This window comes from Podarcis muralis, chromosome 1 (assembly GCF_964188315.1).
Source record: "Podarcis muralis chromosome 1, rPodMur119.hap1.1, whole genome shotgun sequence".
NCBI lineage: Eukaryota > Metazoa > Chordata > Lepidosauria > Squamata > Lacertidae > Podarcis > Podarcis muralis.
Window position 1 is genome coordinate 9624167 of NC_135655.1, and position 23253 is coordinate 9647419.

At 46.9% G+C, this 23253-nt stretch overlaps 1 protein-coding gene across 1 annotated transcript in view; it reads left to right on the plus strand.

Moving 5' to 3' along the window:
- Positions 1-23253, plus strand: part of PRKCH (protein kinase C eta) — a 115060-nt gene that overhangs the window by 82934 nt on the left and 8873 nt on the right. Inside the window, exons 11-12 of the mRNA XM_028740062.2 lie at positions 17250-17388; positions 19669-19857. Of these exons, the coding sequence (XP_028595895.1) occupies positions 17250-17388; positions 19669-19857 (328 nt within the window). The remainder of the gene's footprint in view (positions 1-17249; positions 17389-19668; positions 19858-23253) is intronic.

The window sequence follows — 23253 nt, forward strand, 5'->3', positions numbered from 1 at the left end:
TTCGGCAGGGGATGGCGTGGTGGTGGTGGGGGGAACCTGACCCACGTAGCGCCTGAGAAGTGTGATGGTCAGTACTAGGCAAGCTACTTTTCCCTCTGTGATTTGGTTCCCTTCTCTTTCTGCTCCCGTTCTGATTTGTCTGTTGCCTTGCCCTTGGTGGGTGCTACTCTGGTTAGCTGCTGCACTTGTGAACTGAAATTTGTTGTTGTTTAGTCGTTTAGTCGTGTCCGACTCTTCATGACCCCATGAACCAGAGCATGCCAGGCACTCCTGTCTTCCACTGCCTCCCACAGCTTGGTCAAACTCATGTTCGTAGCTTTGAGAACACTATCCAACCACCTCGTCCTCTGTCGTCCCCTTCTCCTTGTGCCCTCCATCTTTCCCAACATCAGGTTCTTTTCCTGGGAGTCTTCTCTTCTCATGAGGTGGCCAAAGTACTGGAGCCTCAGCTTCACGATCTGTCCTTCCAGTGAGTACTCAGGGCTGATTTCCTTCAGAATGGAGAGGTTGGATCTTCTTGCAGTCCATGGGACTCTCAAGAGTCTCCTCCAGCACCAAAATTCAAAAGCATAAATTCTTCAGCGAACTGAAATTAAAGAGGCATAAAAATGTAGACAACTGAAGGCAGCCCTGTTCAGGGAAGTTTTTAATGTGTGACATTTTAATGTATTTTTAATCTTTGCTGGAAGCTGGAAGCTGCCCAGAGTGGCTGGGGATACAGAGTGGCTGGGGATACTGCCAGATGGGCGGAGTACAAATAATAAATTATTATTATTATTATTATTATTATTATTATTAATATTATTGCTGGAAGGTACCCCAGGGATCATCTAGTCCAACCCCCTTGCAGTGCAGTAAACACAGCTAAAGTGATGAGCTGCCCTCTTACTCTGAGTGTTGTTGGCAGGGGTGACCATTGTGATTGGATTCCCAGCTCCTGTCATCCCAGGCAGGCAGCATGGCCAATAGTCAGTGAAGCAGGGATATGGAGGCCCACGTCATTCTTGTCCCTCTGCCACACCGGAAAGCATACACGGGATTATTCCACCCTGACTAGGAGGATTCCTGCCCATGTTCCTGGAGTCATGAGATTCTTAATCTCAGTGGTTGTGGGTTCGAGTCCCATGCTGGGCAACAGATTCCTACACTGCAGGAGGGTTGAGCTAGATCAGGCATCCCCAACCTTCGGCCCTCCAGATGTTTTGGACTACAATTCCCATCATCCCTGACGACTGGTCCTGTTAGCTAGGGATCATGGGAGTTGTAGGCCAAAACATCTGGAGGGCCGCAGGTTGGGGATGCCTGAGCTAGATGATCCACGTGGTCCCTTCCAACTCTAGAATTCTACGATTCTATGAACCATTCACATGCCTTTTCGAGTTGTATGTGAATGGAGAGCTGCCGCGTGGAATTTTAGCTCAGGAAAGCCTTTATCTGGGATACACCAGATCTGCTTTGTTCGTGCTGTCATCAGTGTGCTTTCCATGGAGGGCTCCAGCTTGCAGATTTGCTTGCCCCCCCCCATCCCATCCCCCGCTTGGCATGCATAAAATAGCAGCCCTGTTAAGAGCAAATTGGCTCCGTCGTCGGATAGGCTAGAAAAAATTCCAGCAGCTCCGTCCAGTGAGATGAAAGAATCTGCTACATTTCTAGGTTGCTGGTTATTTGGTCAGCAGGAGGTTTGCCCAGTCCGCCTGCCACAGAGGACGGATTTTCCCCTTCCCGGTTTGTGTCTGTCATACATTCAGTGAAATCGCAACCCCACCCCCTGGCATTTCTGAGAAATGACTGTGTCTCTCAGTCTGTATGAAAGAACAACGATTTTACGTATATTTAAACCGCAACTTTTAGCAGAATGTGGGATGTGAGTTGCCCCTGGGTTGTTTTAGAAGCCATGGGATGGTTCAAGGCAGGGGTCAGCAAGATTTACCTTGCCAGGGCCGGTTCACTCCAGCTGAAATCCCTCCGTGGGCCGGATTGCGTACGCGCAGCCACAATTTCCGGCGTCTGTGCAGACACGATTTCCGGTGTCTGCGTCTGTGCAGAGATGAATTCTGGCGTCTGAGCATGTGCAGGCGCGATTTCCAGCACCGTGGAAGCGAGTCCCCGTGCCGCACTGCACCAGTTTAGTGCAGTGTGTGGGGACTCACTGAGCGGGTGGCTTGGTTCGGGGGTGGCTCGTGGTTCGGTTAAACGGCCCCCGTGGGCTGCTTGTGGCCCATGGGCCTTAGGTTGCCTACCCCTGGTTCAAGGCATCAGAATTCAAAATGGCCTTGCTGCAAAGATCTGTTGCTGGCGGACAAGCATGCTTTTGAGACTGGGCTAGACCGACAAATGGTTTGTGTAGGCGTGGTGCAGCTTTGTATATTCATAAGTACAGTGGTGCCTCGCAAGACGAAATTAATTTGTTCCGCGAGTTTTGTCGTCTTGCGATTTTTTTCATCTTGCGAAGCACGGTGTCGGAAAAGTTTTGGAAAAGCTTCAAAAATCACCAAAGTCTTTCAAAACCTCAAAAAAGTCTACCACACCATGTTCTATGAGTTGCTCCTCGAAGTCAAGTCGCAACTGTATTAACGGTGTTAAGAAAAAGGAAACAAACTTGCAAGACGTTTCCGTCTTACGAAGCAAGCCCATAGGGAAAATCGTCTTGTGAAGCAGCTCAAAAAACAAAAAACCCTTTCGTCTTGCGAGTTTTTTGTCTTGCGAGGCATTCGTCTTGCGAGGTACCACTGTAGAGAGGTGGGTGGGTATTTATTAATTTATTAATTTTTCGAAATTAAAACAAAACATATTATCCAGAAACATATCATCCTTATTCCCTCCCCATTTTTCCTCCCTCCCCCCACCCTCCCACACAAAACCGACCCACCCCCACCCCCGACTTCCCTCAGTTCCCTTCTTTGATTTCTCTGAGAATGCTGATTTCTGCATGTTACAAAGTTGTATAGATCCTCAAACTATTTAGCTAATTATTTATCAATAAAAAGTTTCTGAATGCTTGTTCAAAGCCAGCCAAGGAGTCCAGTTCGCTTTGTTGCATCTTTTTAAAGGGTTCCCATTCATCTTTAAAGTCACGGTTATCCTTGTCCCGTAGCGCAGTGTTCCCCAACCTTGGGCCTCCAGCTGTTTTTGGACTACAATCATGGAACTTTGGAGTGTCAGGCATAGCCCTACTGGCTTTAGCCCAAACGTAGCAGAGTTTTCCTGCACAGCGAAGAAGCTAGTTGCGGCAGTAATGACAAGTCAGCTAGACTCAGAATAACTATTTACAGGATTTATTAAAAAGAAAAATAAAACCAGCAGAGTTTCTGCATACAAATCAAAGCAAAATAAACCCTCTCTTTCTCTCTCTCAAAACCATACACAGCACTTCTACTCCTAACAACACCTCACATCAAACTGAGCTAGCAATCCCTTGATAACAGAGCAGAGTGCTGGTCGTTAACCAATCAGAGTAAGTAGTTTCTAGGTCAAGCAGACCTGGGCTTTCTGCCAAGAGTAAATTGACACCAGCCTGAGTTAATTGTGTGAAGCTAGAATCTGCAAGTTTCCCACGAGAACCAATTAACAGAAACTGAACACCCCCTCACAGATTCTGCTGAACAATTAACATCAAATACACCTATGTAGGAGATCATTTTTCCAGCAAACCTAAACCCTTGCACATTCGCTTGTTCTTTATCTTTGCCAATGGTTTAGTTAACACATCTGCTACATTTTCTTCACTTGATACATAAGTACAGGTGATTACATTGTCTTGTACACAGCAACGTACATTTTGGTATTTTACAGAGATATGTTTGGAACGTGATTTGAAACCCTCTGTTTTACTTAATGTTATACAAGCTTGATTATCAATGTAAACTTGTACTGGTTCTCCACAATTTACATTTAAATCTGCTAACAAATGCTTGAAATAAATCACCTCGTTGCACAATTCACTCAATGCGGCGTACTCTGATTCTGTTGATGACACACTTACAACGTCTTGCTTGCGTGACCGCCAGCTGATTAAAGCTCCACCGACCATTATGACTAGTCCTGTGACAGATTTTCTATCCGGCAAATTTCCCCAGTCACTATCACAGTAGCAACTCAACATTTCATCCTCTGAAGAATTTAATTGTAACATATAGCCAATTGTCTGTTTGAGATACCTCAGAACTTGTTTTACCCCTTTCCAGGCATTTAGTGTGGGTTTTGAGACCAATCTACTTAATATGCCTACTGCATAACTAATATCAGGTCTGGACCACTGTGCTAGATACAATAAACTTCCAATTACAGAGTGATATACATCAGGATGTTCAAATTCAGGACTCTCATCTGTATGAAGTGTTTTTATGAAACCTGGATCCATAGGCACCACTGCCCCTTTGCAATCCTGCATCCTGTATGTAGTCAGTAGTTGTTTAACTTTGTTCTGCTGACTAATTAGGCAGCTGCCATCTTGGGCCCAGCACACTTCCAACCCTAGATATGTCCTAACCGGGCCTAAGTCTTTCACTTTGAACTTACTGGACAATTGCTTGGCAAACCTTTTAGTTTGTTTATCTGTTTTGCAGGCATACAACACATCATCTACATAAATCAGACAAAACTCTTGATCACTGCCTGTACCACGTACATAAACACAATTGTCAGCTGTACTCTGCTTGAAACCAAATGACACTAAGGCCTCATGGAAACATTTGTTCCAAGATCTTGCAGCCTGTTTGAGACCATATAGAGCTTTGTATTTGTACTCTCCTGTCACCAGAGGTTTAAGTTTGTACACCCACCTGCAGCCTACAATCTTTGCCCCCTCAGGCGCTGCTACTGGTGTAAAAACCTTGTGCTCATTCAGAGAGGACATCTCTTCCTCCATTGCCTGTTTCCAGAGCTCTGCCTCCTCTTTTGGTAACTTTAACACTTCCTGAAAACTCTTGGGTTCTGCAATCACACTAAACACATTTGCAGTATCAGGAGAAAAACGCACTGGAGGCACTCCTTTGTTTTGTCTTTTAGATCTTCTGGGAGAAAATTTTTCTTCTGACCCACTTTCCTCTTCAGAACTGCGACCTCTCTTTTGTTGCTTAGCAACTGGTCTTTGGCTAACTCCACTTTCTTGAGAGCTCTTATCTGAACTTTCCTCCCCCTCAGACTCTGATTCTCTGTGTCTACCTTCAGAGTCATGAAGCTCCTGGGAAGGTTCAAACCAAACCTCAGTATTGGCATGTAGTCTCTCCCAGCCACTATGTTCACAAAAACTGGCATTCCTGGAGATCACAATGCCATTTGTCCCTTCAGCAAAGCGGAAACCTTTTCCCAGTTCCTGGTAACCCACAAACACTAACTGTTTGGTCTTAGGATCTCCCTTTTTCCTCATTTGTTTCGGAATTAATACCCAGGCTTTTGATCCAAACACATGCAAATGGTCAATTTTGGGTTTTTTCTGAAACAATTTAAAGTACGGGGTTGTACCTATTGTTTGATGAAAGAGCCTATTTTGGAGATAACACGCGGTGAGCATGCTCTCCCCCCAATAAGACATGGGCAAATCAGCATCGTCAAGCATGGCAAACATCATATCTTGTAAAGATCTGTTTTTCCGCTCTGCAACGCCATTCTCCTCTGGGGAAAAAACGTTCGTTTTTCTATGCCCAATGCCACGCTTTTGTAACCAGTCTTTAAAAGCATTTGACATAAATTCGCCACCTCTGTCCGTCTGAATCCTTTTGAGTTTAATGGACAGAAATCTTTCCACAGATGCCACCCAGCCTTTAAACTTAGTGAACACATCACCCTTATTCTTCATGGGAAAAACCCAAGAATAACGTGTGGCGTCATCCACAATTGTTAGTGAAAAGCGCGATCCACCCCTGCTTACAGCAAATGGACCAATTACGTCCATGTGAACCAGCTGTAGCGGTGACTCACTAACTCTGTCACTTCTGGGGTAAGAGACTCTGTGGGTTTTAACCTTTTTACAAACATTACAATCAAGGTACTTGTTACAGCTCTTTAAATTACCCCCATCAGCCAATTCAGACATTTTTAGTACACTTTTCCAGCAAGCATGCCCCATTTTCCTATGCAATAAGTGCACACAGTTGTCATGTATAGCTTTGTTGTTCACTGCAGGCTGAGATTTACTGACTACTGCTGCAACTTGAGATCCTGCTTTAAGCCAAAACAAGCCTCCCTCTGACTTAGCAGTGCCTAAAATCTCACCAGCCTTCTTAATAATGCAACTGTCTCCTTCAAAATACACTTTAAACCCAGCTTTTAGCAAACAATCTACAGACATCAGATTGCTCCTTAATGAAGGCACACAAAGTACATTTTGCAGGCATTCACGAAGACAAGGAACAAAAACTGCACCCCCCGAAATCACTTCGGAAGTACTTCCGTCTGCTAGAGCCACCTGGCTGCGCTGTGCTGAGTTCTTGGAAACAAACAATTCATCTGAATTTACGATGTGGCGAGATGCTCCCGAATCGATCACCCAGACCGCTTGTTTCTCATCAGCAATCTTGACCTCGCCGGTCACCAGCTGAGCCGACTGTTTTCGTTTGAAGAATTTCTTTTTACGCTGCTGCTGCTGCTGATCTCGTCTCTGCTCCTGCACCGGCAACTGAGACTTGACCAACTCCGGACATTGTCGTTTTAGATGCGCTGAAGACCCACATTGGAAACAACGCCTAACAGCAAACGCTGACTCCTCACCGGTACGCTGCTTTTGCTTCACCTCTGGCTCGGCATGAGAACTCCTCCCAAACCGCCCACCTGTAGAAGCCTCTGCAGCCAACGACCTTTCTTGCCTCTTCTGCCATTCTTCAATCAAACGCCCAGTAACGTAACTGACTGATAAATCACGCTCCTGTATGCCTTCTAGAGACAAAACTAAATTATCCCAGCTTTCCGGGAGAGAACTCAAAATAATAGCCACCTTCTCCTGCTGGTCTAACGCACAATCTCTTTCCTGTAGCGCAGCAAACTTTAACTGTAAACTGTGTAGGTGTTCCTGCATTGTAACCCCAGGCTGTAACATTGCCTTGTACAATGCCTTGCGAATGAACAGCTTGGAAACCGCTGTCTCACGCACATGGAGTTCTTTAAGTGCTTGCCACACACCTCTAGCTGTCTTGATTCCCCTCACATACGGCAACTGGGAATCTTCCAGCCCCAAGACAATTGTGGCCCTTGCTCTTTGGTCTTTATCGAGGTCTTCATCATCAGGCTTCGCAGGAAACTTACTCACCACTTGCCAGAGACGATCCCTCTGCAGCACTGCCTGCATGCGTTCCGACCACAGCAAGTAATTGGAGTCATTCAGACGCTCAAAAGCCATCTGACCTGGTTGTGAGGCCATCTTGAGAGCGATGTCCCTGGAACCCGGAACCAGCTACTCACGACCACCGAGAGAGAAAACAGGAACCACAGCACCCAGCACTCACACGCTGCAGCTGTTGTCCTTGTGTCCGCTGCGTCACCAGCTCACCACGGTCAGGAACCAGCCAGGAACAACAACCTCTGGAACTACTGGAACCAACGCCGTTGATGCTGACACCACCGCAACTCAGGCTGGCAGCACAATGCCCATAACCTCATGGAACTTTGGAGTGTCAGGCATAGCCCTACTGGCTTTAGCCCAAACGTAGCAGTTTTCCTGCACAGCGAAGAAGCTAGTTGCGGCAGTAATGACAAGTCAGCTAGACTCAGAATAACTATTTACAGGATTTATTAAAAAGAAAAATAAAACCAGCAGAGTTTCTGCATACAAATCAAAGCAAAATAAACCCTCTCTTTCTCTCTCTCAAAACCATACACAGCACTTCTACTCCTAACAACACCTCACATCAAACTGAGCTAGCAATCCCTTGATAACAGAGTTGAGTGCTGGTCGTTAACCAATCAGAGTAAGTAGTTTCTAGGTCAAGCAGACCTGGGCTTTCTGCCAAGAGTAAATTGACACCAGCCTGAGTTAATTGTGTGAAGCTAGAATCTGCAAGTTTCCCACGAGAACCAATTAACAGAAACTGAACATACAACTCCCATCATCCCTCGCTAGCAAGACCAGTGGTCAAGGATGATGGGAATTGTAGTCCAAAAACAGCTGGAGGCCCAAGGTTGGGGAACACTGCCGTAGCGCATATGTCAGTTTTGCCAGTTCTGCATAGTCCATCAATTTTTCTTGCCATGATCCTTTAGCTGGGGTTTTAGGTGGGTGTTTTTTCAAGAGTCCTTTGAGTGGGACTCTTGAGAAGCACATTGCCAGAGATTGTTCGGAGCTAAACTTACTGCTCCCACAAGCCATCGGACGGAGGGCTTAATGGCTCCATGTCTTTCATCACAGGTAGGCACCATCCCTAACTAGCAGGACCAGTGGTCAGGGATGATGGGAGTTGTAGTCCAACAAAGCTGGAGCCCTCAGTTTGAGAAACACTAAAAATGGACTTGTCTTCCTATTGCCTCCTTATTTTCCCTAAACTTTGAAGTGTTTTCTCTCTCCCTGCCGCCCCCCCCCCCCCATCTTTTGGTGTAGTTTCAGAATATTTGGAAGAGACAATATGTTGTTTGATAAAAATAGCTTGATGGGTCTCGGTTTGGTTACGTTTTCCTGGTTGTATGGCTGAAGAAAAAACAAGTTGTTCTGCTGCCGGCTGTCTGAGAACAAACTGGCAAGCTTCTGTCATATCCATGCAAACGTTTGTGTCTTTCCTTTGCTTTCTTGAACAGTAGCTGTAATGGCCATAGCTGTCGACCGTCCCTTATTTGGTGGGAAAGTCCCTTATCCCAGCGCCGTGTCCCGCTGCTGTCTCAGATTGATGATGTCCCTTAAATTTCCCGGGTTTCAAAGGAAGCAGCTCCTCTCCCTCCCTCCCTGCTGGCCAGGGAGGAGGGAGGCTCCAACTGTGTTGCTTGGCTGCGTTGCTCACCCAATAAGAAGTCTAAGAACGACTGGGGGGTGGAGCTTGCATGCCTTGTGCCGATCAAATCGGCCGCGTTGCCTGGGGACTTGCCTTTGCTCAGCGCTTCCCAGCGGAGAGGTGACGGTGGTTTCCCTTGCTGCATCCCCTTTGCTGAGTTGCTGCGCTGTGGGAACCACCGCTTGAGGCTTCGTTTGGCTGCTGGCTGGGCTTTCTGCCTTTGGCTCGGAGGGGCTCAGAAGTTGAACATACCTGTGCCCAGAAAATCCCTCATTTTGGCTGCTGATTCCTTATTTTTGAGGCTGCTGGTCCCTTATTTTCAAATCTGTAAGTTGACAGCTATGGTAATGGCCTGCTCCACAGAGGGCCTTTATTCCAGATTTGTTAAACATTTCTTCTTCTGGATCCACCCACAATCAGTTCTGGCCCTCCCCTCTGTCAAAATGTGAATCCCCTGACAGACTACCTTCAAGGGATCTCATCCCCTGGCAGAAATAAGGTTGCCCACATCTATCCTCCCATGTAACATCTTGTTAGAACAGGTTGTACGCTGTAATCACTTCTCCTTTTTTTGCAATATTTTTGACAGCAGTCCTTGCAGAGTTTTTTTGCAAACTTGCCAATTCCCCCCAAAAGCTATTTAACCACATCAACGAAACAAATAGATTCTGCTGCAGTTTCATGCTCCCATGTTTCATTCTGGATGCTGTAGTTTGAGCAGTTCGTAATAAATGCGTCGGAAGAAGTGCAAGAACCCTTGCAATTGCTTCAAGGGACGCGGGTGGCGCTGTGGGTAAAAGCCTCAGCGCCTAGGGCTTGCCGATCGAAAGGTCGGCGGTTCGAATCCCCGCGGCGGGGTGCGCTCCCGTTGCTCGGTCCCAGCGCCTGCCAACCTAGCAGTTCGAAAGCACCCCCGGGTGCAAGTAGATAAATAGGGACCGCTTACTGGCGGGAAGGTAAACGGCGTTTCCGTGTGCTGCGCTGGCTCGCCAGATGCAGCTTTGTCACGCTGGCCACGTGACCCGGAAGTGTCTCCGGACAGCGCTCGCCCCCGGCCTCTTAAGCGAGATGGGCGCGCAACCCCAGAGTCGGACACGATTGGCCCGTATGGGCAGGGGTACCTTTACCTTTATAGGAATGTTCATTGCAATCCCTCCTCGGCAGCTGCCTTTTCTATGGTGCTCTGTTAAATGGAAAAGGTTTGGGCAGTTGCAACGCTAATATTCCACTCGCTAATGCTAAACAGATATTCCTTTCTTCTCCCTCTCCGTCAGAGGACTCGGGCTGGCCAGTCTTCTCATGACGGCTTAGCAATTTCCTCCTGCGGTGTGGAACGTACCACGTTCGCCTTCTCCAAAGTTAGCAACCCAATTATCCAGCAAGCGAGGTTCTTCCAAATGATGAGAATAGAACACAAAAGCCAGCAGGGGCAGTCCTGCTTAATTTGGCTCCCTGGATTCACAGCTTCAAGGTCTGTGGTTTGCAAAGGAACATGTGACACCAACCTCTCTCTCCCTCCCTTCTTCCCATAGTCCCTCCTTCCTAGCATCGCTGCTAAAGAATGCCCAAAGCATGCATGCTCCAAACTGCAGAGAGAAATTTAGCCTTGCAGAGCAGATGGCTCCAGCCCACTGCCTGCTATGACCCAGCACCCTGGACAGTGTGCTGACCATTAGAACATAAGAAGGGGCATTCGAACATTAGGGAAGGGCTGTGGCTCTGACTCAGGTGGAATCTACACATATATAAAAACATGTTGTGAAAATGCTTTTTTTTTTAATTAAAAAAAGTTTTTAAAAATATATTGAATCTGTCATTAGCTCACCATCGCCATCTTGTGTCAAATTTGTATAATTCACAGCGGGTGGCACTGTGGTCTAAACCACAGAGCCTAGGGCTTGCCGATCAGAAGGTCGGTGGTTGTTTTCCAGCTGCCCTTTCCTCATGCCTTTGTAGCTTGGTAAGACGTGGATGGCGCTGTGGTCTAGACCACAGAGCCTAGGACTTGCCAATCAGAAGGTCGGCGGTTCAAATCTCCGCGACGGGGTGAGCTCCCGTTGCTCGGTCCCTGCTCCTGCCAACCTAGCAGTTCAAAAGCATGTCAAAGTGCAAGTAGATAAATAGGTACCGCTCCGGCGGGAAGGTAAACGGCGTCTCTGTACGCTGCTCTGGTTCACCAGAAGTGGCTTAGTCATGCTGGCCACATGACATGGAAGCTGTACGCTGGCTCCCTCGGCCAATAAAGCGAGATGAGCGCCGCAACTCCAGAGTCGGTCACGACTGGACCTAATGGTCAGGGGTCCCTTTACCTTTACTAGCTGAGTGCTCAGTATGACCTTCCAGTTTGATTGGGTCTCGCAATTAGGAGGCAGCTGTGCTTCTACTTAATATATATATGTGTGTGTGTGTTTATTTATTTGCAAAATCTATACACTGATTGGTTTTTGTAAAAACAAACCTCAAAGCGGTTTACAAAGAGGACAGAACAATAGAATTATATGCAAAAAAGCATAACAATCTTTCAATCATTCAAAACATAAAATCAACAATAAACTAACAACAGGATTAACAACATACATCCACATTCTATACATGTGGATAATAATAATAATAATAATAATAATAATAATAATAATAATAATAATATTTATTTATACCCCACCCTCCCCAGCCCTCCTCAGGGCGGCTAACACCCGATATAAAAGCAAATTGATTGATAGGCTTGTCTAAACAAAAATGTTTTTAGCAAGTGCCAAAAAGAGTACAGTGAAGGCCCCTGTTTGACTTCAATAGGCAGGGAGTTCCAGAGGAACTAAAATATTGGTATCTTACAAATGTGGAATGGTTGTTACATGGCACCTTTAACAGTGCCAGTTCCGTGATCGAAAAGATCAAGTGGGCATATATGGGGTATGGCAATCTTGCAGGCAAACTGAACCCATTTTTTTTTAAATAGGGTTGAGGGTCATTCCATCTCCCTGCTGAAGCAATATAGGAGTTTTATATCCATGGAGCTTTATACTATCCTAGGGTTGCCATATTTTGAAGAGCAAAAAAGGAAGACACATTTGCCCTCCTCTGCTTTTAACTACAGATGACAACTATCATTTAAAATATGCCTACTATATGTAGGCTATAGAACAGGGGTCAGCAAACTTTTTCAGCAGGGGGCTGGTCCACTGTCTCTCAGACCTTGTGGGGGGCTGGACTATATTTTTTTGGGGGGGGTGAACAAATAACCAAGAGATGCATTTTAAATAAAAGCACACATTCTACTCATGTAAAAACATGCTTTCAGCAAAATAATAATAATAATAATAATAATAATAATAATAATAATAATAATAATTTAAGATGCTGCTCTGTTGTGATTCTCTGCTGCAGACAAGTTTAGCCGGGTGCCTTAGATTGAAGTCTAATGCAGTAGAAAAAGTTTCTTGGGTTACTGCAAACAAAAAAACCAAGCTAAAAAAATCTGTTTTTTGCCAAATTTTGTGCCAAATTTGCACCCAGACCTGGAAAAGAGGATGTGTCCTGGAAAAGGAGGACATATTTCCTGCCCAGCACTGAGCCTCTCCGCAGAACCAGAGCACAGAGGCCATTTCATACAGCAAAGAAATAAGAGCAAGCAGTCCAGGAAAGGGAACGAATTCTAGTTCCTCCAGAAGCACAGGGGAGGTATCTGAAGATGAATGGGAGCCAGTGTTTCCGTTGTCATGGCGACAGGCAAGAAGCGCAGACAGTCCTTAGGCTGGCTGTGCTTTGCCCTTTTCAGAGAAAAGGCGAGTGATGCCAAGCCGGACTAGAGGTCTCAGGTGCATCACCTAAGCCAGCCTTGAAGCAAAGTCTCCCAGAGGCTGATGTGTCAGGAAGGAGATGGTGAAAGTTAAGGGAATGACAAAGCCAAGCGGATAGGTACCCAAAAGAGCTGGAGGGGATAGGGGAGGGAAAACAAAGCGATCAAAAGAGGAAGGAAATTTTGGGAGCTGTAGTTTGTTGAGGGGGAATAATAGTTAGGAGACCCTGTATTCTCCCTCACAGAGGGACTGATTGTTAAACCACTCTGGAAGTTATAGCTCTGTGAGCGGGACTTGGGGTCTCTTAACATGCAATGACACTTCCCAGAATCCTTTGGGGGAAGCCATGCTTGTTTAAGGGATGCGGGTGGCGCTGTGGGTAAAACCTGCGTGCCTAGGACTTGCTGATCGTAAGGTCAGCAGTTCGAATCCCCGTGGCGGGGTGAGCTCCCGTTGTTCGGTCCCAGCTCCTGCCAACCTAGCAGTTCGAAAGCACCCCTAAGTGCAAGTAGATAAATAGGGACCGCTTACAAGCGGGAAGGTAAACGGCGTTTCCGTGTGCTGCGCTGGCTCACCAGATGCAGCTTCGTCACGCTGGCCACGTGACCCGGAAGTGTCTTCGGACAGTGCTGGCTCCCGGCCTCTTGAGCGAGATGAGCGCGCAACCCTAGAGTTGGACGGGCAGGGGTACCTTTACCTTTATGCTTGTTTAAAGTTACATGAGTAACTTTAACATGAGGAAGCTTAACTGAGTCCACAGTGTGATGCAGCAGCAAAAAAACTAACGCTATTTTAGGCTGTATCAACCGAAGTATAGTGTCCAGATCAAGGGAAGTAATAGTACAACTCTATTCTGCCTTGGTAAACCAGAGTTCCCAGGATTATTTGAGGTAAGTCATTCACTGTTTAAAGTGGTATGATACTGCCTTAAACAGTATACAGTAAAAAGGTAAAGGACCCCTGGATGGTTAAGTCCAGTTGAAGGCGACTATGGGGTTGCGACGCTCATCTCACTTTCAGGCTGGTGTTTGTCCACAGACAGCTTTCCGGCTCATGTGGCCAGCATGACTAAACCACTTCTGGTGCAACAGAAGACTGTGACAGAAACCAGAGCGCATGGAAACACTGTTTACCTTCCCGCCGCAGTGGTACCTATTTATCTATTTGCACTGGTTATCCGGTGATGACCAAACCTGGCCCTCCAGCTGTTTTGGGACTACAACTCCCATCAACCCTAGCTAACAGGACCAGTGGTCAGGGATGATGGGAATTGTGGTCCCAAAACAGCTGGAGGGCCAAGCTTGGTTATGCTTTCGAACTGCTAGGTGAAAATCCGAACATAAGAGTTGTCAAGCTTTTTTGCGGGGGACACTGCTTCTGACTGTGGTATTCTGTGTATGTCCAGATGTATGGCATATGCAAATTCCAGACGTATGGCAGGTTGGCAGAACCTGGGACAGAGCAACAGGAGCTTACTACCATTGAGTGGATTCGAACTGCCAACTTTCTGATCAAGAATGTGGCCCTCAAGTCAAGAATTCTTCTCCCCACCCTATGACTATGTGGAGCAGGGAGCAAGCGAGATCACTCCAGTCAGGAGTGGGTGACGATTAACCCCTTGAAATTTCAGGTGCAGAGGAGCTATTTTCCCTCTTCCCAGTTCTATAGTGTTGTAGTCGTGGTTTTAAAATTTGCCTCTCGGAACAGGCTGCCACAACAAATGAGCTAAAAAAGGAACAAGAAACTAAAAATGACTGCAGTGCAGCTTTAGAAAAAAGCCTCCCCAGACATTTCGCTATTGGAAACTTTATCTGTGAGCAAGGCTTGAACCGGATGACTTATTGGGGAAAATTTATTTCCCTCTTCCCTCCCCAGACGTAATGTATTGACTGGGGTGGTAATGTTGGTCTTCTTTTGCTTGTCATTAAGATCTGTTTCTCTTTCTCCTTGTTCCTTCTCTTTCGAATTATTGGCTCTGCTTGGCTCTTCTCCCCTTTTAAATCTTCTGCTAGTAGTTATTTGTCTCCTGCCTGGGCCTGTTTTCCAACCTCACTGCCTGAAGCTGGATCCCATTGCTCTTTTCCTCTTCCTGAGGTTGCACCGGAGGTCTCATTCACACATAGCGCAAGGAGGCCACCTTAAACAACCCAGGCTATAGTTTACCTCCACAGTATTACAATTCTCAACAGAGGAGACATTAATGGATGCTGGGTTTTTGCTGACATTTTTATGTATAAAGTGCTTTTGGCAGATGACACAACCTTGATGGCAGAAAGTGAGGAGGAATTAAAGAACCTTTTAACGAGGGTGAAAAGGGAGAGCGCAAAATATGGTCTGTTCAACATCAAAAAAACGAAGATAATGGCCACTGGGCCCATCACCTCCTGGTAAATAGAAGGGGAAGAAATGGAGGCAGTGAGAGATTTTACTTTCTTGGGCTCCATGATCACTGCAGATGGTGACAGCAGCCATGAAATTAAAAGACGCCTGCTCCTTGGGAGAAAATCAATGACAAACCTAGACAGCATCTTAAAAAGCAGAGACATCACCTTGCCAACAAAGGTCCGTATAGTTAAAGCTATGGTTTTCCCAGTAGTCATGTATGGAAGTGAGAGCTGGACCATAAAGAAGGCTGATCGCCGAAGAATTGATGCTTTTGAATTATGGTGCTGGAGGAGACTCTTGAGAGTCCCATGGACTGCAAGAAGATTAAACACATCCTTTCTTAAGGAAATTAGCCCTGAGTGCTCACTGGAAGGACAGATCCTGAAGCTGAGGCTCCAATACTTTGGCCACCTCATGAGAAGAGAAGACTCCCTGGAAAAGAACCTGATGTTGGGAAAGATGGAGGGCACAAGGAGAAGGGGACGACAGAGGACGAGGTGGTTGGATAGTGTTCTCGAAGCTACGAACATGAGTTTGACCAAACTGTGGGAGGCAGTGGAAGTCAGGAGTGCCTGGCATGCTCTGGTCCATGGGGTCACGAAGAGTCGGATACGACTAAACAACAACATCATAGGGATCAATGGTTCTTCCCAAATGACAGTGACTCAAAGAACACAATAGGTGCTATTCAACTGAAGTTTACTCAGAGCAGACTTACTGGAATGCATGGCCCTAACTTACTCACCTCTGTTGATTTCAGAGGGTCTACTCTGAGTAAGATTGAGTACCACATGGATGATATTCATGTGATTCATGATAGGATCAGTGGTTCCCACTGTGGGCAGTGCCCCCCTCTGTGGGGGGGGGGGATTACCTGGGGAGGGTATTAAGAGGCAAGGGGGCACCAGGGGGAGCTGTAAATAACTATGACTCTGAAAAGTGGATATTGCTGGATCAAGTCCATCACTTTTGTTGAATTAAACTACATAGTTTTAACTGGATTTTGAATAAATGTGTAATCAGTGGTCACTGTTTTGAATTTTATTGTGTTTTTTATCTTCCTTGGTGGGTCGTGCAAACTGCTATTTTGAATGATGCTTTTTAGGGGGTGGGGTAGGGGGCACTGGGCAGATCTGAAAAGATTTGGGAACCACCGGTCTGGATGATTCAAGCATCACTTGGGGAGGGCAGGGGGAACCACGGAAAACAGAATTTGGGGTAGCATCTATGCTGTGTGTGTGTGTGTGTGTGTGTGTGTGTGTGTGTGTGTGTAATTAAATTTTTGGTTTTACAATTTAAAATACTCATTTAAACATCCTTCAAATATCAATGATTTCCCTCCTTCTCTTCCCATAGTTCATTTTACATATCATAAAAACCCCTGCATATTTTACAAAAACTAAACCATGCAGTATTCCATTATTACATCCATCAAAACTTATTTGCACTGTTGAATTTATCTTAATGCTGCCCGCGTTTTCAAGTGTACACAGTTTCCCCGCCATGTATTCAATAAACGTTTCCCAATCTTCTCTAAACGTATGATCTTCTTGTTCTCTTATTCTGTATGTTAAATCTGCAAGCTGCGCATATTCCATCAGCTTAAGTTGCCATTCTTCTTTGGTTGGGACCTCACTCGTTTTCCATTTTGGGGCTAACAAAACACGGGCCGCAGTAGTGGCATACATAAATAACCTTTTTTGTTGGTGTTGATCTTCAGCTTGTTGTCACACTTCCTTTTTGTCACAATTTACCACCTGCAAGGTGGGACACGGGTGGCGCTGTGGGTTAAACCACAGAGCCTAGGACTTGCCAATCAGAAGGTTGGCGGTTCGAATCCCCACAACGGGGTAAGCTCTCTTTGCTCAGTCCCTGCTCCTGCCAACCTAGCAGTTCGAAAGCATGTCAAAGTGCAAGTAGATAAATAGGTACCGCTCTGGCGGGAAGGTAAACGGTGTTTCCGTGCGCTGCTCTGGTTCGCCAGAAGCGGCTTAGTCATGCTGGCCACATGACCCAGAAGCTGTGTGCCGGCTCCCTCGGCCAATAAAGCGAGATGAGTGCCGCAACCCCAGAGTCGGTCACGACTGAACCTAATGGTCGGGGGTCCCTTTACCTTTTACCACCTGCAAACTGATGTGTGTTTTCACTGTTGCAGGGATCTGAAGCTGGATAACGTGTTGCTCGATCACGAGGGCCATTGCAAGCTGGCTGACTTTGGGATGTGTAAAGAAGGAATCCGCGACGGGGTCACCACGGCGACCTTCTGTGGAACACCTGACTACATCGCCCCAGAGGTACAGGAAATATGTTGCCTGTGCAGGAGCTTTGCTTTCTCAAACCCTGCATTCCCCACCAGGCTCGGCTCGGCAGTGCAGAAACCGAGCTAGGCCAGGTTATGTGGCAGAATAAATGATTCCAAATTAGAAATATTTGCACAGTATTTGCAAGGCGTTTGGATATATGCTTGCACAGGGTTTACATATGTAGTTGCCTCAAAGCCGTGAGACTCTTCTGCAGGCAGCATGGATATTGTTCTGCCAACAGGACAACAGTTCTGTGCATGCACCCAGAAGCTCACTGCGTGCAGATAAAGCAGTGTGCAGGAATAATGAACATCTGCAAATGGGAGTGCATGAGCTGATGTGGGGGAAAAACCCTGCACAATGGTTGTGCCTTAGCGAGGGCCAATACAGTGGTACCTCAGTTACATACGCTTCAGGTTACATATGCTTCAGACTCTGCTAACCCAGAAATAGTGCTTCAGGTTAAGAACTTTGCTTCAGGAAGAGAACAGAAATCGTGCTCCGGTGGCGCAGCAGCAGCAGGAGGCCCCATTAGCTAAAGTGGTCTTCAGGTTAAGAACAGTTTCAGGTTAAGTACGGACCTCTGGAATGAATTAAGTACTTAACCTGAGGTACCACTGTATGTTCCCCATCAGTACAGTTGTACCTTGGATCTCAAACGCCTTGGCTCCCGAACAAATCAGCTCCTGAACGATGGAAACCCAGAAGTGAGTGTTCTGGTTTTCGAACAATTTTCAGAAGCCAAACGTCTGGCACGGCTTCCGATTGGCTGCAAGATGCTCCTGCAGCCAATCAGAAGCTGCGCCTTGGTTTTTGAATGGTTTTGGGAGTCGAACGGACTCCTGGAACGGATTCTATTTGAGAACCACGGTACGACTGTATCTGTGTGAATTTGTATCAAATGCATCCTGTGTCCCATTTTGCGCAGGTACCTCTGGATCAAGTCTAGGGTATTCTCATTGAACATTTCAGGGTTTTCTTTATGTCCCGTCCATGGGCCAGTTCACATGTTAAACTTGCTCTTTCATAGTACCCGCATGCATCTGTAGTGCTCCTCTTGGTTTCTGAGCACTTGGTGATTCGCAGCCAATTGTGAGGCGTGATAGGAAAGTTCTTTCTGTGAGATTAGCCCTGCAGTGGCTCACTCACAGGTCCAAGTAGTTTCTGAACAGCTTTATTTCTGAACAGGTAACTTCACTGTGAAGAACCCACACTCTGAAGAAGTGTGCATGCACACCAAAGCTCATACAAATAACAAACTTAGTTGGTCTCTAAGGAGCTACTGGAAGGAATTTTTTGTTGTTGTTGTTTCACAGTATACAAAACTGACTTATGTCCAACAACCAAATTTTACAGCTTTCAGCTTTTCAGCTAGCATTCCTTGAATGTGTTTAGAATTCTTACATGTGTCTATTGACTAACTCCCAACAATACCATACCAGACGTTTTCCTTAAATTCAAGGAACCATACTTCAGTCAATCAAAATTACTCTATGGCACGTTGGGGGAACCAAACTAGGCAAGTCCTTCAGGGAGCCTAGTTTACTTCCATCACTTCTTGTCATAAGTCATTGCTTGATGCTGCAATCATCCCATGGTGACCAGGCAAATGTGAACTAGGACTTGATTGCTTGACATTTGTGTGGGTTGGAGAATGCTGTACTTGAATTTCCATCACACTGCAAAGGATTTTGATCACGCGACATGTGTTAATTAGCTGGCCTGTATACATGAAGGAGCGTCTCCACCCCCATCGTTCAGCTCAGACACTGAGATCCAGCGCCGAGGGCCTTCTGGCAGTTCCCTCACTGCGAGAAGTGAGGTTACAGGGAACCAGACAGAGGGCCTTCTTGGTAGTGGCGCCCACCCTGTGGAACGCCCTCCCATCAGATGTCAAGGAAATAAGCAGCTGTCTTATTTTTAAAAGACATCTGAAGGCAGCCCTGTTTAGGGAAGTTTTTAATATAATGCTGTAATGTTTTTAACACTCGATTGGGAGCCACCCAGAGTGGTTGGGGAAACTCAACCAGATGGGCGGGGTATAAATAAATAATAATAATAATTATTATTATTATTATTATTATTATTATTATTATTATGAGCCTAACACGGCTGCTCTTCTGGAAACAATTACGAAATCTCACTGGGCTTTGATCTGTGATCATCTTTCACATATACATGCCATCACTTGGTGTTGCAGTCCTCAACAGGCAGGGAATAAGAATGACTAGGTAGCATTGTTGATTTTGACTCTTGCTCATCTCACGACAGATTTTACAAGAGATGCTGTATGGTCCCGACGTCGACTGGTGGGCAATGGGAGTGCTGCTCTATGAGATGCTCTGTGGCCACGCTCCCTTCGAAGCTGAAAACGAAGATGACCTCTTTGAGGCCATCCTTAAGGATGAAATCTCCTACCCGTCTTGGCTCCCAGAAGATGCCGTTTCAATTCTGAAGGCCGTATGTATACACTTGTCTTGTTTGCACAACTTCCCTCTGACTTACATCTTTGGCTAAACAGTAAGAGTCGGTAGGAATTTTAAAATATCCCTGTTCACCCAGGCATTTGCAGAGGAGGGCAACCAAGACGATAAAGGGTCTGGAAACCAAGCCTGATGAGGAACGGTTGAGGGAGCTGGGGAGGTTTCGCTTGAAGAGAAGACTGAGAGGTGATGGAACAGCCGTCTTCAAATATCTGAAGGGCTGTCACATGGAAGATGGAGCAAGCTGGTTTTCTGCTGCTCCAGAGGGTAGGATCCGAACCAGTGGGTTCAAATGACAGGAAATCAGATTCCAAATAAACATTAGGGAGAACTTTCCAACGGTAAGAGCTGTTCAGCAGCAGAACAGAAGGTGGTGGGCTCCTCTTCCTTGGAGGTTTTTAAGCAGAGGTTGGATGGGCATCTGTCAGGGATGCGTTAGCTGAGATTCCTGTCTTGCATGGGGTTGGACCAGATGACTCTCAGGGTCCCTTCCAACCCTACAATTTTCTATGATTCTGTGATTCTATGAAAGATACTGTTCCTGGCGACCTTGGAAATATCAGCTGTGGGGATACATAATAATAATAATAATAATAATAATAATAATAATAATAATAATAATAATTTTTTATTTATACCCCGCCCTCCCCAACCAAGGCCGGGCTCAGAGCGGCTTACAAGCAATAATAAAAACAAGATGAATGATTACAACTTAAAAACAAAAATAAAAGACAACATTAAAATAATGGAACATTAAAATATTAAGATGTAGCCTCATCGTAGGAGGAGAAGGAAAAGAAAAAAGAAAGAGAGGGAGGGAGGGAATCAAATTGGCTCCAAGCCAAAGGCCAGGCGGAACAACTCTGTTTACAGGCCCTGTGGAAAGAAATCAGATCCTGCAGGGCCCTGGTCTCATGAGACAGAGCGTTCCACCAGGCTGGAGCCAGTGTTATAAAGGCCCTGGCTCTGGTTGAGGCTAATCTGACTTCCTTAGGGCCCGGGACCTCTAGGGTGTTGCTATTTATGGACCTTAAGGTCCTCCACAGGGCATACCGGGAGAGGCAGTCCCGTAGGTACGAGGGTCCTAGGCCGTGAAGGGCTTTAAAGGTCAAAAAGGTAAAGGTAAAGGTACTCCTGCCCGTACGGGCCAGTCTTGACAGACTCTAGGGTTGTGTGCCCATCTCACTCAAGAGGCCGGGGGCCAGCGCTGTCCGGAGACACTTCCGGGTCACGTGGCCAGCGTGACATCGCTGCTCTGGCGAGCCAGAGCCGCACACGGAAACGCCGTTTACCTTCCCGCTAGTAAGCGGTCCCTATTTATCTACTTGCACCCGGAGGTGCTTTCGAACTGCTAGGTTGGCAGGCGCTGGGACCGAGCAACGGGAGCGCACCCGCCGCGGGGATTCGAACTGCCGACCTTTCGATCGGCAAGCCCTAGGCGCTGAGGCTTTTACCCACAGCGTCCCGCGTCCCTTATAAAGGTCAAAAGCAGCACCTTAAATCTGACCCTGTACTCCACCGGGAGCCAGTTCATCTTGAAAAGCACTGGGTGAATATGCTCCCATGGCAGAGACCCCGTGAGGAGCCTCGCTGCAGCATTCTGTACCCGCTGGAGTTTCTATGGCTGTTCTATAATGTTCTCAGCTGTTGTCATTGTTTTGATTCTTTAAAATTGCATTGTTTTGCACCTTTGGTAGTTCATCTGGGGGAATGGGCCATGGTTCCACCAGTCTCAGTCTGTCCCCAGCCAACTCCACCTTCCTTGTTTACAGCTGGTCTGGATGTGGCTCTCTGCCTGTCACTGCCTGTGTCTCCACCTAATGCAGATCTTCCCTGCCTTTTGCCCTGTCGGTCCCAGTGGGAACAAGCCACTACTGGGCAATAACTGTTTTCATGAAATGTTGAGTTCACAAGTATTGTCTCTCATAGCTACCCAAAAGGGGAGTGGGGGCAGGGAGGCAGGAGCAGAAGCATAGAATTGGACGGTGTAATGCGTATGGGGTTGCTCGTGCGTAAGCTGCCGCCTCTCCAGGCTAAATTGCCTTGTTAAACCTTTCTGACTGGACAGCCCTTCTCTCCGTGGCTGCCTCAGTCGCTAGCAGAATCCGTCAGTGGCCGTTTCTTAAACCTCTTCCAACATAAAAGTTGTTTGACTCCCAGTCTCCTCCTCCTCTCCCTGCGCGGAAGTCTTCTGCGCAGGGAGGGCGTGGGTAGCGGAGGACCTGCGCTCTCCCCGCTGGTGTCCAGTGAAGAGTCCTGGAGCCCTCTCGCCGATTCCCCCATCTGCCCCCCTTTATCCCTGGTGTTGCGCTGATTTGTTTCCCCCTCTGCTGAGCTGCCTCTCTCCCTGCTGGGCCCTTCTCCAGCATCATCTGAGAGCCTTCTCTTCGCCTCTAGCTCCGATGTCAGTTCCCTGACAGAAGGGACCAAGAGGATCACCTAGTCTAAGGTTAACAGATTTATTTTTTTTTCAAAGAATCCAGGGACATTTATTAATTTTTTTTGAAAAGAGAAAAAAATTGGAAAAATTATTTTTTAAAAAAATTAAGAAGTAATATCTTCTCTTCTGTCGTCTCCTCTGTCACACGACCCTCCTCTGGGCCCTGGCCTGCTCTCTTGGAGCGCTACCCTGCCATGGAGTAGGCTCAGGTCAGGCCTGGGCTCGGCCACATGTCCTTGCCCTCCCGGTGCTCTCCTACCTCTCTTCCTCAGCAGTGGTGATGGCAACAGCGTGGCAAGGTCGGAGCTCGCCTTTTTTCTCTCCTTCCTCTTTCTCTCTCTTCCTTCTCCTCTCCTCCTTCTCCCTGCGTTGGCTCCAGGGTTTTTACTGGCCCCGGAGCGCTGCTGGCCAGGTGGCTGGGCGCTCTCACTCCCGGCTCGATTTGGGTCATGGGGGGGTCAGCGGTTCCCCCAGTTGATGTAACGGTGTCCCCGGTTCCCCCTTGGCAGTGGCAGCGGCAGCTGGAGTCTCAGCAGCCCAGAGCCAGCCTGGTAGCGCAGTTCGCTCTGGCTGGCTTCAGGAGCTGCTCGCTGCTGTGGCGCCCGCCATTTTGCCTCGCTGGAAGTCCCCATATGATGTGTATTGTGCCGTTGAACCAATCACGCAACATTCATTCCCTACTAATAAATCTACAACACTTAAAATATAAATACAGGGACATTAAATGGAATCTGGGGACATTCCGGGGACGGATTTTGTCCAGGGACAGATTTGTAAATCCAGGGACTGTCCCCGGGAAACAGGGACGTCTGGTAACCATAGCCTAGTCCAACACCCAGGAATGCAGGAATCTTTTGCCCAACATGGGACTCGCAACCCTGAGATTAAGAGTCTTATGCTCCACCGACTGAGATATTCCAAAAGACAAGTCTG